The 13,744-nt window shown below is 44.7% G+C and overlaps 2 protein-coding genes across 2 annotated transcripts; both read right to left on the bottom strand.

Moving 5' to 3' along the window:
• Positions 1–2,086: 2,086 nt before the first annotated feature.
• On the bottom strand, positions 2,087–4,915 carry LOC131886193 (uncharacterized). The gene is made up of 4 exons (XM_059234453.1): positions 4,334–4,915; positions 3,001–3,180; positions 2,720–2,897; positions 2,087–2,638 (listed from the first exon to the last, which is right to left on the bottom strand). The coding sequence occupies exons 1-4, from the start codon at positions 4,461–4,463 to the stop codon at positions 2,149–2,151; spliced, it is 978 nt and encodes a 325-aa protein (XP_059090436.1). The 5' UTR covers positions 4,464–4,915; the 3' UTR covers positions 2,087–2,148.
• A 6,600-nt stretch (positions 4,916–11,515) lies between these two features.
• Positions 11,516–13,006, bottom strand: LOC131886920 (protein lozenge-like). Its single transcript, XM_059235378.1, has one exon. The coding sequence runs from the start codon at positions 12,767–12,769 to the stop codon at positions 11,855–11,857; it is 915 nt and encodes a 304-aa protein (XP_059091361.1). The 5' UTR covers positions 12,770–13,006; the 3' UTR covers positions 11,516–11,854.
• Between the last annotated feature and the right edge of the window lie 738 nt (positions 13,007–13,744).

Here is a 13,744-nt window from a genome sequence, read left to right on the forward strand (position 1 = left end):
ATGTGAGATGAGGCCATAATTCATATGTACAAGCATACCCAATTTTGATCCCTTTTTCGACTGACTTAGATTTTAGAATCAATGTATGTCCTCACAAACACACTAAGCAGGTATGTGTAGGCTATTGTGTCTGATCAGTTCAAAACATCCCCATGACAATCGTCGTCGATGTCATGGAGAACTCGGGTCGAGCAGGAAAAAGAAAGGAACTCGCTCATTTTGGGGAGGTCCAAGTATTGACCACGAATCGGCAAGGTCAAGGCTATTGAAAAAAAACTGGCCGTCTGCACGTGGAACGAACGAATCCTTTTTGATTTTTTGAGCTTGGAAATAAGCTAGGAAGCTCTTCTCTGTCATCAAATACCAGCGCTCATTTGTGAACCAATAACACCATGGCAGATCTGAGTGAGGTGGTCGGTATCACATTTATGGTGATTGGATTATTGTTTGTTGTGTCGGGCATCGTTTCATGTTATGTGACGAAGGTAAATATATTTCCAAGTCAACATAATTTGTGCCCCTCATATTCAGCAAATGAATCAAGATGGTTTTTGAATCGGTCTGATTAAAACTATTTAAAGAAAGAATGTGTATTGAGGTCAAAGGGTTCTACTGTATCTTGATCCGTGTCTGTCCTCTGTTCTTCATTGCCGAGGCGTTTCAATGAACAACTCGAACTGTACAGATTTCATAGCGTTGATCGCAAAAGGCCAAATCACGATATTGACGATGAAAATGTGAAAATCTCCGTCCCGAATTGGCGGGAGGTGACAATTTCAGGAGCTAAAGCGTTTCTTCGTTAGAAGTCCCAAATGATCGCTGCGGTTGCAAAACTTGAGGGAAAGAGTATTCAATGGGTGAAGACATTGCGAAGTGCAAAGGGTATTTCAAATCTTTAAGCTCTCCGACCAAAGAAAAAAAAACCAGATCAAAGTGGACGAAATATTCATTTTTTCAAAGGACAGTAGCGTAACCAATTTTGATATTTCACAAGCATAAGCATGAATCTAGCAGTCAAAGTACATCACATTGAGTGACTAAACTTTTTGACTGAAACTCACTCAACCTGAGTTGTCAAAGCAATGAGCCCGAAACCTAGAAATTGCCGTCTTTTGTTTCCCTTTCATGACAAAACTTGAGAACTACGACCAATTGAAGTTAGACCGAATGAAAGTGAGTGATAGCAGGGGATAATTGGCTGAATTGCCGTGTCCAAATGTACGAACCGACTTCCTCGTTCTGTTCAATGATTTCTTTGTCAGTGTGAACGTACGAAGAAGTGGTAGAAGCTTATAATTTGATAATAATCCGGGACTCCATTCTAGGGCGAATACTACAATCAAGACGAGGTTCAAGCCATGGTTGCCGCCGAAGTCTTGGAAGAAGAGAGGAAAAAGAAATCCGATGCCGAGGCTGCAGAATTGGCACTCAAACAAGAACTGGAGTCCGAGCACGGCGAGAGTGTGACCGTGAAGAAGAAGAAACGCGGCCCTATGATCGCCTCTTGAAAACCTGGGGCTCAAGAAGGCCGTCGTCGCACAGAGCTATGGGTGGTTTTCATCCACGTTGAGATTGAGCTTTGAAATGACATATGCGATCCAATAAATAAATGAATGAATGAGTTGAATCCGAGTGAACTTGTCCGAGAATATCTAATAACCCGGTGGGACGTTTCATCCTTGCAGATTGACCCTCGCTCTACACGATGACTCAAGCCAGTCTCATCATTGGCATTGTGTTCGTTGTCCTGGGGAGCCTAGCCGTGTTTTATGGTTTGGCCCTGTGTTACACTACCAAGGTAAGAACACCTGTACATATCGTAGATACAAGTACATGGCTCCCTAAGAATTGTTGTCGTGCCAACTATTGGGGTATGTCTCTGTCTGTTTATCTGTGTCTGTATCTGAATGGGTTTGTTTGTGTCTTTGGGATCGATAGGGCGAATATTTCAACGACGAAGAGGTTCGAGCCATGTTGGCGCAAGAAGCCGAGGAGGAGCGATCCAAACGCGAGGAAGATTTGGCCAAAGAAATGCACGAAAATACCCAAGCTTCCGAGGAGACGGTCAAGCACAAGACCCGCGGGATTCTAATTGCGTCATAAAACATTTGATTTTATTCGATTTGTTGTTTCGTCTAATTATAGTGTCTACTTGAATAAAAATGGAAGGCCTCTGAAACCGAGAGCTCCGAGGAAGCCACTGGGCCTCCTCTTGGGCCTGATTGGGGGGCGGGGTCGTCTCTGGGGCTGAGGGAAGTTAGGAGGACGATTGGGTCCAGGCCCCAGGGGTGGAGCCTGCTGGAGAGGATTGCGCACGATGGGTTGGATGCTGATCAGGTCCAAAGTGTCGATGTCCACGGCATTCTTGCCTTCGACCACCGTCTCGGCCACATCCTCGGCATCCTGGCTCTTGACTAGGGAGATGAGTTGATCTGAGTCCTCACAAATGATCACAGATCGGAAATGACAAGCCACGTCGTGCCAAGCAAAGCCGTCTTGGTACTTGTTATTCATGGCAGCCAGACACGCCTCATCGTGGTACTCTTGGAGACCCTCGATGGTGACGCCGATGTCAAAGTCAGTGTCAATGGGACCCTCCTTGAGACCTTCGTAGTTGTCCGGCTGTCGCTGACCCGTTCTGAAACGAAAGCATGAATATTAGCTCCATTGCACTTACGAGGCGATGCCCGCTTCACAGCCTTGTCACTGATTGACTCACTCTCCCACGGGGCTCCAGTAGGAGAACTCGTTGTTTTCCTCCGTGTCGGGGATGCGGGTATTCGAAGCACCGGCCCAAAACCAGCCGTTCTTGTTGATGGGTTGAAGATGAGCCGCGTCACATCCCTTGCCCTTGAAGTTGCATTTTCGGCCCGAGGTGTAAGTCGAATTGATATTGTCTAAGATGCAAAATAAGGACCGACAAGTTAGCATCACCCAAGGTCAAGTGAAAAGTGAGTGCACACATCCATCCATGGATTGACATGCAAGAGCCATCCATACCTTGAAGAGCAATGGCAGCGAAGATTTCGTATTCCCCAGGAGTGTCGAAGCTCACCAAGTCCATGCAACGGTCACGGCAAAAGTTACGACCATTGAACCAATCCCAGTCCTCAAATTTGTGCCAAGGCTCCCTCCACGAGAGGAAATAATGATGGCCGCCCCACTTCAGATGGGATTTTCCTGCAAAGCAATTTGGACATTTCACACATCCTGGCTTCACTCATCAAGGTCGCCCACCCACTTCCAGGGGAATGGCTGCACCCACCTATCATAGACCGCCTTCCCTGCCCTACTCTAGTGTGGCGGCAATTTACAGACAGGGACCAATGACGACATGCTGTGTACGTATGTAGAATAATGCATGCATGACCTTTTGTGATGGCCGACGAAACACATAATCCAATGCAGTAAAGAACTTGGAAAAAAAAGACAGAATAAATGGGCTACGAAAAAGAAAACAGTAACGAAATCTCTAAGCCTTAGTCCTAAAAGGGTCAAAAAGGTCTCTATGCTTGATCGAGGATTCTCTTTTTATGTTTCATGTTTGCAGATTGTTATTGCACAACTTGCGTGCACAGAAGTGAGACGCTTAACGTAATAACTGACTTCCGTGCCGTGATCAATCAAATAACCGGAAAGTAGCTTTTCATTTCGGTGGGAAAATTGCCACGCTTGAGAACTTGCACGAAGCACGAGATTTCCGTAGAACAAGTTGATCCGAGATCATTTTCTAGTCGGACTAACCACCACACGCTTCCCCCGATTGGCTGGCTCAAAGGTCTGTCTGACAAGTATTGACGGACCATAAAGAGAAATCGCTGAGAAATCGCTTTACATATATGTCCTAAAAAATCTGATTGACAACAACTGAATTGAGCGACTTGGACATTTTAACCTCAACATTGTCGTAATCGGGAGTAATACGGCAATAAATCTGATAACTCTGATAAATCTGATAAATCTGTCTGTGGCTTGACTGTACGTAGTTGATTTGGGCCACCAATTTCAATTTCTGAGCTCCGACCAATTGGCTCGAACTTTTCTAGATAAACATTTGAGCCAGAACCATTCGTTGTCCAACATTCCTCTTTTGGTCGGCCTAACCCCCACAAGCTCTTCCACATGAACGTACATACGTCCAAAGCGAAGCTAAGTGGCCGACTTTCGACGCCCAGAGCTCGGCCAATGCGTACATATACACTGCATACTTACTGACTGACTGTACTACTACCGACGAACGAGGTGTGACATTACTCGTGATTGAACGTCATGCCGCCTAAGGGAGAACCATTTTGTCCCAATCATCCTCAGGTTGGCTATTAGTGGTACTTACTTTTTTTGCACTCCTCTACGATGGGTCTGTTGAGCAAAGGTTTGCCATCGGGCCCAATTCTGGCGGGCTTTTGTGATAAGACCACCTCTGCTATGAAGCAGAGAAGCAAAACCGCCAACAAAAGTTTCATCTCTTTGATTTGCCACAAGCCGCGAGAATGAGTTGAAACAATTTCTCTTCACTGTCAGTAGGATTCGTCAACTGGAGATACCCTCGACAGGATTCTGATTTCACCTTAACTTTATTCCCACTTCTTGTCGACGTCGTCGACGTCGAAGACGAGGGCGACGATGAGGGCGACCATGAGGGCGACGGCCATCTTGACTTGTCCTCTTGGGAAGAAAACGAAAGAGTCCTGGTTCACATGCATGAAGGTCCTGCTGGTCGCTGGATCGTTTGGTCGTTCTGAGGCGAGCACAAACAGCCCACGGATTCATCATCATCATTATCATCATCATCGTCATCCTTGTCATACCTCAGGGCTATCTATGCATTCCTTATCCCCCAACCCCACTCTATGAAGAGGCTATGTAGAAATCCAATCCTTGTGAACGTGTGCATGCATGTGCGTGTGTGTGCCTGTTTGTGAGCTTCCCCGTCGCTTGGCTAATAAAATCGTAGGTCGTAGATCCGTGGTTCGCCGCCGTCGCCGCAGCCGTTGGATTGAACAGGGTTGAGAAGCCGACGGACGACCATTGGACCTTCGCAACCGCACCGTCGAGTGTTGACTCGCTGGTTAACTGACCGGCTTACTGACTGGTTGGCTGGTTGGCTGGTTGGCTGGTTGGCTGGTTAGTTAGTTAGTTAGTTAGTTAGTTGGTGTTTAAGGAATTCGAGACCCTGGTTAACAGGACAGAACGAGCACATGTACACATATGCCGTGATTGTTGAAGTACCCACTTCACGCTTTTCCAACCAACCAACCAACCAACTACGGATGGTTGTTCAAGGTGGTGGCGGTGGAAGCTGCCGTGGGCAAAGTATCAGTATTGGCGGCAGAACTCCGTGGTGGGTTGAGCCGACCCACATTAAAATATAGTGTGCGTGGAGGGAGGACGGGGGAAGAGGGGGATTTTTAGTCCGCCTAGAGTATGTACAAGGACCGACCGACCGACTATCCGAGGAATTTCGTTTCAAGATCCGACGACCTTTCAATGTCAAAAGTTCGACGAGCGTTGAAACTCCAAAAAAAATTTAAACGCTCAGATTGCCTGGCATCATGATTGCCTCCGCCGCAGTCGCCCGTCAAGTTTCTAGCCATTATGGACATGGATCATAGGTATGTACTATATACTGTATGTACTACATACAGAGAGTAGCAGTACTACACTGAGTGCACTACACTGCGTACAACGGAACTGTACGAGTCAGAAAATTTGTGACCTTGCTCCGGGAAATGGTTGCATGCATCATGAAGTCATGGACAGATGTCGGGTAGTCAAGGAAACTGCACTGAATCACCTTATCGAGTTTTGGGGCGAATTGTTGATGGAATCCCTCCCCTCGATAGCCTTCAACCATTGGATCCAGTTTCTGCGTCAATCAAGAGTTTTCGAAAACCCGATTCCTCTTCGAGAAAGAACGGATCCGTAACTAATCCTACATAAATAGGTACGTTCCACGATTCTAGTTTGGAACAATGATGGTTTGCGAATGATATCGAAACATAGCCCTATTAGGTCGCCCATCTTTTCAAATCTTATGTGCTGTATCTACTATTTGGCCCACCTGAATTGAAAATCATAAGTTCTCCCAAGCTTAAATAACAGTATATAATCAATATGAGGCTTTCCAGAAATTCAAACTCAAGTATGATATACTTCATGGTTTTGTCTGCACATGTTCGGCCTCTTTCCCCAAACCTCAATCTAAAGGGCTCTAAAATGAGCCTCCTGTACAGCGGGGAGCTACTCACAAACCCAGCTCCCAAGAATGTATTTAGCAATCTTTTAAAGCTGGTCAGGCTGCACTGGCTGGTCGAGTTTTTCCTCTTTTTCAGAATAGGGGTCCAAGGGACGGAGGGTTGAGCTTGGCTCAGCTAGCAAAGCAAAGCATCACGGTAACGTTTTCCGATGATTATTATCGTCAGCAGCATCATACTTGTTCTTGATCTGTGGATGTGGGATTAGGTTTAAGATATTCCTTGAGATAATTTGGGAAGGACCAACGACCTGGGGGCCTCTCTCGTTATAGGATCCTGGGTTAACCATTACGCCATGTCTCCAATTGCAAATTGCTTTTAGTGAGAACACAAAGTGTTGCAGTGATCGTTATTTTCAACCTCAACCTTGTTTCACGGTCATCTCTTTTGACTTCTCAACATCTGGTTTGCCTTGATTTGCGAACGTGTGAGTGTGTTTGTGCGTGTGCGTATGTGTGACCTGAAAGAAAGCGCCTCCATTCGGTGAAGGGACCAACTCGAGAAGACGAACTGAATATCCACCACCAAATCGTTTCTCGAATCGTGCCCTTGAACCCGAGTTAGTCACCACCAAGATTTCAGATTGAAATGCAAGAAAACGTCCACATATCAGCTCACATGATCCGCTGCTTACTCTAGGTCGTCAATTTGTCCTTGCGTCAATCGTTCATATCCATTAACTCTGCGACCTCAGCGGTTGTTTTTCTAGGAGTAAACCGTACTTGAATGCGATTACTCTTAAACCGAATCTGGCACCTTCCTTCATATGAGTTCAGTGATATACTCACAAGTGGAGGGATGATCCTCAATGATGAGGACCTCAGATGATGGGCTGAAAAGAACAAGACTAAGTACAAAACGGTGTAAAAGATTGAACAAATGGAACCTAAGTTTTGCTCGATAATATGCAGTTTCAATAAGACAATCTCCCCAGGTGTCATAGGTTCTTACCCCGGTGACGGGAGTTAGGCTTAATGGGGAGGAACCATGGCGGAGTGATTAGTGCAGTTTCTTGGCATAAAAGAGGTCGCTGATTTAAATCAGTTCCACGGAATTTTCCTTTCAGGACATGTTTGAGCGCCAATCACACAAATAAGGGCCCTTATTTTCAACGTCAGATAGCCCAAACAAAACGGGAAGAGGTTTGGTAGATTGTTCAATAAACTAATCGTGACATGCCATAAAATCGATGTTTTTTCCCGACATTATGTGACCCGCGTCACTAGTTATATTTCAGATTTTGATGCATCGAATTAGCTAAAAACAACACAAACGCGTTATAATTCAATAGAACGGAATCGACCCAATCGGCCCTTTATTTGGGAGATGCTGAGTCACAAAGCGCCCTTTGAAGGGCAGAACGTAAACCATATTTCGTCCAACGCAAGACGGCTATAGATATGGGATCCATCTGATCTGACACGGCCTAACGAAACAGATTGGGCGATGTAGTAATTGCGGGCTTCGCTTTGGAACAAGGCTCACGCCAAAGCGTCGTGTTGCAAAGAGCCTTACATAGTCTCGCGTACCCTCCACATGGTTGATCTGCAATATTTAAAGTCTGGACCCAAAAAAAAACAAAAAGTACCCTACGTGTCTTCAGCCGAAGGGCGGAAAGATGTCAAAATCACATTGAATTACGTTTTTCTAGTGCGACGAGTGAGTTGTTTTAACACCACAAGCAAACTAAGGTCAAGAAGTGTAGCATTTTTTGTAAAGACAAATTTCGCCACATTGGCGCCAAGGTGCAATATATGGAGACTCTGGCTGCTTTGTATTGTTTTGTGTCAATTGCCCCAAATTTCAAATTTTGCCATCCCTGGCTGAATGTGGCTGAAATTGCAAAGAGAACGAGGCCACTCCATAATCCAGCACTTTTGGTCAACCCTCCGATCATATTAGTATCCACCAATAATAAAATGACATGGAAATGCCATTCCGGAGTGAGGAAGATATAATCCAAGAGTTGTCCTCAAACATGACTATGCTTATTTCATCACAAGATGCTAATTCGTCCTTTACAAAAGGATGCAAGAATGACAAGAGCCTGCATTCGAAAAGGAAAAGTGATCAGTGCTGTTTATTTCCTAGGCAGAATTTGATCAGTTTCAATGATGTTCTTTGGAAGACAAATCATTCAATTTTCACGATTTCCGCGTAATTTCGGAAGCGTTTATACATTACCAGCTCTTTCTTTAAGAAAATGAAAATTTATGCCATGCTCCAAATTGTGTTCCTTCAAAAAAGACTTGAAAATAAGAACCAACTGATGTGATAGTCTCAGAAAGAAAATGTTTTTAAAACGCCAGCATCAATTCAATCAATAATGAATTAATACATATTAATTCAAAGTAATGAAAACGAATTTGCAGCTCAAAGGCTTTTAGTTTGCCTTTGAATTTGATTGATAGTGGGAATAATGCATTGAGCAACTGACTCCATACTAAGATAATAGACTTTGAAGACCTCGAAAGTCTGTCACAGGAGGTAATCCATGGGACCCATCCATCGACCAAAATCTTGCAGAAATTTGCGTTAATTCACATATTGTATTCCCATTTTTGGAACGCATGTTGTTTCCTTGTCGTAACGGAAAATAATGTCAAAGATTAGAAAAATAGTTTTCGTCAAAATAGTTTGGTTTTACATGGTGACTAAAGTTTTAGTCAAAATGATAAGCAGAGAATTTAAGGAAATAGGCTAAAACCATGGTAAAAACAATTTTGTTTGATTGGCTATTCAAGGACCAAGGTGGTTCTACGTGATCAAAAATTAGTTGAGTATTCTTTTTGACGTGAAAGAAAAAACAAATTTCTATTTCATAGCTTGATTATCGAAAATTGAGCTTTTATTACATACAATTCCTATTTCCTAATTTTAGATTCAACGTTATCAAAACGTAATATTGGACACATAAAATGTATACTTGCAAACTACGTATTGTCATTGTGAAAGGATTGTCGTGAGAAATTGGCGAGGCCAATAACTCATGGTAAAAACCAGACAAGAGTAATATTCTCCTTCAACTTCAGTAAAACTAACCAAAACATGAACTTCCATGAAAAAAAAATTCACAACTGTTTTATAATTTTGTTTTCTCACGTTTTGTGCATTAAATGGAAACAAATCGAATCGATTGCCAGGCTGCTTGAGGCAATGTATTACAATGAAAAAATGACGGCTTAAGGTAAAAGTTTGATATTGGCCTCGAGTTTTAAAATACCAATTACATTTCCCTATATTGCGGATTTTCTTTTTCCTTTGTTGCAAAGACTTGCAAATATTGCGTCATTCGTTTTATGCCTTAAAGAAGGTTCATTAGGATACTCAACATAGTTCGTGGTTTTTTCAACTTCAGACAGAGACTCAAAAACTTTTCCCCTACACTTTGGCGAAAATTGGGAAAATTACAATAAAAATCGGTCAAACGATAATCCAAGGGAATTTGACTTTGTTCCAGTGCATATATAATACAGGGCTGTAGTCATCCACGAAAAAGGAATGGACTACATTTCCCGTACCTATGCCCAAAAGTATGGTACACAAAAAGTCATGAAAAGCTTCCCCTGATGCTAGTAACAGATGCCATTACGCACTCATTCGTCATGAAAATGTGAAAATGTAGGGAAATTGTTGGTAGACACTCACTTGAAGGAAGATTTGCAATCAACCAACAATTGAACAACCATGCGTTGAATGAGATCTTTTAATCCAAGTGTATTTAATTGAGAACATGTAAACTATGACGCTGTGGCTCAATACCACAATGCTATTTGCTTAGACAAGCACGTAAAGTGAAATAAATGTCAAAATTCAATGCATGCACAGTGTGGTTTGGCTGGGCATGTTGTCTTTGATTTTACTCCATGGAATAACGTCAGTTGTTCATGAACGCGTTCACTTGACAAGCCCTATAAAACCAATGCAACTATCAAAGTCAACATCTGAAACTAGTTTTGCTGTTTCCTCAAGACAATTTATTTCAGATTTTTGTTTGGATACTTTCTTTTTAAGAAATAGTCTAATTCAGCTTGATCTCTCTTATTGTTCAATTTGTTTTTCTTACTTTTATTAACGGCTTGATTATTTAATGATCTAGCTTGTTGCATAATCTATTCTGGGAAAATACTGACTTTCATTTCTGCCAGTAAAAGGGCAAAACATCTAGCAGTAGTGAAATTCGTTTCGTCTACTCTACCAGCTCAAAGTAATTGATGGAGTACTAACACACCAACACACCACTTGCCTGGGTTTGCAGTAAATGAAATATTTTACCCTGACGCAAACATTTTCTCTCTGTATTTTATAAAGTTGTTTCAAGTAGTTTACCCCCTTGTGACCTTGCCATATAAGGTACCCCTTTTCAATGTTCATTTGCATTTTGGGCACTTACTGATCATGATGGAAAAGAAAGTAAAGCTCTTTGTGTTTTTACCCTGTATGTGTGGAACCCTGGTCTTTGGACGAGTTCGAGGTTATTAGAGACTAAAGTAAGAGAATGGCAATGGCAACTACTGATGGGACCAATCTGCAGTTTGAATAACAGATTGTTGCAAATAGCAATTTCAGCTCCGCTTGATCAACTATTTGGAGCAGATTTGGCTGATTTCAGGTAAGCCAAATTGGGCTATATTTTTCTTCTTCTTAAAGCATAAGTTTTATAGAGTGTTTGGCGTAGTGTTGTTCGTATTGGACTGATTGAAAAGGAACTTCATGAATAGCCAATCAAAAGCCAAACCCTTCATGACAAAATATTAGAGTATCTTTTTAGGTATCACAGAGGATCAATTTCAGCTTACATCATTTCCTTCTTTCGTAGAGCCACTCATGAAATATCATGAAGTAAGTAAGCACAGGCGCTTAAGTGCGTCACCAATTGTAGGTCCTCTGTGAACATGAAATAAATCTAAAAGGGAGCCTGAACTATGCTACCTTAAAATTTTCAGACAATCTCTAGATAGTGCGGCTTTTCAAAATTTGAGGAAACCAAAGCAAATTAAACTGTAAAATGAGCTCTTTGAACTTTTTTTCAAAATAATAAGACTTGGAAGGGGCTAGTTGAAATCCAATAGAGGGTTTTTCTTAAACATGACTTGGAAAGGTTTGCAAATATTGGAACCTTGAAGAGAACCAATGAAATACAAGGCACCGAGAACACGGCCTTATCACAGACAAGCTCATTTTTGTTGACACGGCCATCTTTCAATTTCATCTCTAGAGGTTATATTTTGGCCTGAGTTTCCAGAGGCTTTTCAAACGGATTATTTAATGGTTGGTAGGACTTTTTATTCTAAGAAATAGTCCACTAGATGGTACATCAATGCATTGTGACAAGAGAAACAACGTAAGGTTGGTTGGAGTCGACCCGACGGTTGGATACGGACATATCGACACGTATATACGTTTACATATATATATATACTATATACTGCATTGTCAAGGTTAGGCAATCTAAACGAGGTGGGAGATTCGGGATTCGGAGAGATGGATGAAGGCGCGCGTGGTCTTCGAGAGCGGAAGTTCATTCTGGGCCATCCATCCATCCACTCATCAATTGAGATCGTACTGGTGCTGCATCCAAACATCGGGGGATACGGCCTTTAGTACGGACGCCAGACATGCTTGGTCCGCTTTTCGGACGACGAGGAAGACCGGTGGGGAGGCATTGGTTTGACCTGCTTGAAGGCCGAGCCCGAGGTGGAGAGTTGGCTGGATGAAGAAGACGGCGAGGGACTTTCGTCAGTCTTGCCCACCTTGTCCGACTCGGCGCCATCCTCTAGGGTGGCGTCCAAGGCAGCCTCGCGGTCATGGTGGGCTCCCGAATTCGGACCCGAGGCCATAGACAGGAGGTGTTGTTGCAGCCCACGGTTCAGTCCCAAGAAATTGGAGCTGAGCGGGGCTTCCAAGTTGGGCTTGAACAGACCACTGAGATGAGGCAATTTGGGCGAGGTAGCTCCACTGGCCTCGCCGCGCAAGATAAAGTCCCAATGATGCAAGTAGGACGGGTCCATCCAATGGCCTTGGAAGAGACCCACCGGACCGAAGAGACCGGGGAAGATGCGGGACTTGGTGCGTGGCTCTCGCGGTCCATCCACCGTGACCTTGATGGCCTTGTTGTAGGTGGCCACGAGATTGGGGTGGGCATTGACGGTGATAGTGACGGTGAAACTCTTCCCGCGGCCGCTTCGCCCCACGAATCGCAGGTCGCTGAACTTGGCCACTTGGTTCTTCATGATGGCCGTGTGATTGCGAAGCTCGCCGCAGTAGTTGTCGTCGTTGCCTGCGCGAATCGTGACCAAGGTGCCATCCGGCACTTCTTGAAAGGAGAACACCTTGAACGCCACCGGCAGCGACTTGTTCGACCGCCAATGGTTGGGCAACGGCGAACACAGGATGCACGGCGAACCCGTCTGCACCAACTCGCCTTGATCACCGCCTCCAGCCCCGCCTCCGCCGCCGCCGCCCAGGAAGTCTTGGAGCAAGTGGTCTTGCACCATCATCTCGCCACCCGCCATATCCGGCTCGGCGTTTCCAGCGCCAGAAAAGGGGAGCGTCAATGAATGAATGACCCGAGGTGGGCCCAAAGATTCCGGCTGTCCGGCGATGGACCAACAAATTGACCAGGAATGATGGCCAACTCCCCAGTGCCCACAGCCCACAATCAGAGAGGCCAATTCACGGGCTCACCACGACGACGGGGAGCTTCACTAGAATTCTGGGCTCCTCTTACTTGCCTTGCTTGCCTTGCTTGCCTTGCTTGCCTTGCTTGCTCTCTTCCTCTTGCCGTCCTTCCTTCGGCCCTTCGCCTGAAGGAGACTCCCAGACTCCCAGACAGCCAGAACCAGCCAGGACCAGCCAAAGCCATCACGCAAACGCTTCTAGCTCGGCCTCATCCACACACACACACACACATACGTACGTTCCAGTACGTTCATACAAGAAGTCTTCTTGGAAACGGGAGGCAGACACCATGCAGAGCGGGGTAGAGGCTGGCGGGGCGAGCGCTCGTTGTCCTCAGGAGTTATAGACTTCGAGCCAGCTCGGCCAACTCGGAACGGTGACACACAACAAGATTAGCCGTGGAGTCGTGAGGGTCTCCATGGATTAGCTCAGCGCTAACGCTCGTCTTGAATGGTGGACGCTGAGCAGGCCTGGGCAGCCCTCGAATCCTGCCGCATGGCTCTGCTCACAAATGCTTGGCCTGCTTGGGCCACCCATGAAGGAACCCCTCAGCCAGCCAGAGCAGTTTTCATACCGGTGGCTGACAGCAGAAAGGCAGTAACAATGTGGTTTCTCATGGTAGAGGCGCTGCCTGCTAGCAATGTGTGCCGCTGCCCAATAGATGCTGATGCAGCTGCAGTTAAAAAGATCGAATACCCTTTATCACTTGTTTTTGCATCTTTTAATAAGGGCCATTATTTGCAACACCACACAGCCCAAAGAAAACGGGAAGAGGCACAGTGGATTGCTACATACACTACAAACGCCTT

This window comes from Tigriopus californicus, chromosome 9 (assembly GCF_007210705.1).
Source record: "Tigriopus californicus strain San Diego chromosome 9, Tcal_SD_v2.1, whole genome shotgun sequence".
In the NCBI taxonomy this organism is placed as follows: domain Eukaryota; kingdom Metazoa; phylum Arthropoda; class Copepoda; order Harpacticoida; family Harpacticidae; genus Tigriopus; species Tigriopus californicus.

Coding starts and splice junctions, on each gene's coding strand:
- LOC131886193 (XM_059234453.1), bottom strand. CDS start 4,463: ATGAAACTTTTGTTGGCGGTTTTGCTTCTCTGCTTCATAGCAGAGGTG. Junction 3,181..4,333: donor CGTAGAGGAGTGCAAAAAAA/GTAAGTACCACT, acceptor ATTGCTTTGCAG/GAAAATCCCATCTGAAGTGG. Junction 2,898..3,000: donor CGCTGCCATTGCTCTTCAAG/GTATGGATGGCT, acceptor TTTGCATCTTAG/ACAATATCAATTCGACTTAC.
- LOC131886920 (XM_059235378.1), bottom strand. CDS start 12,769: ATGGCGGGTGGCGAGATGATGGTGCAAGACCACTTGCTCCAAGACTTC.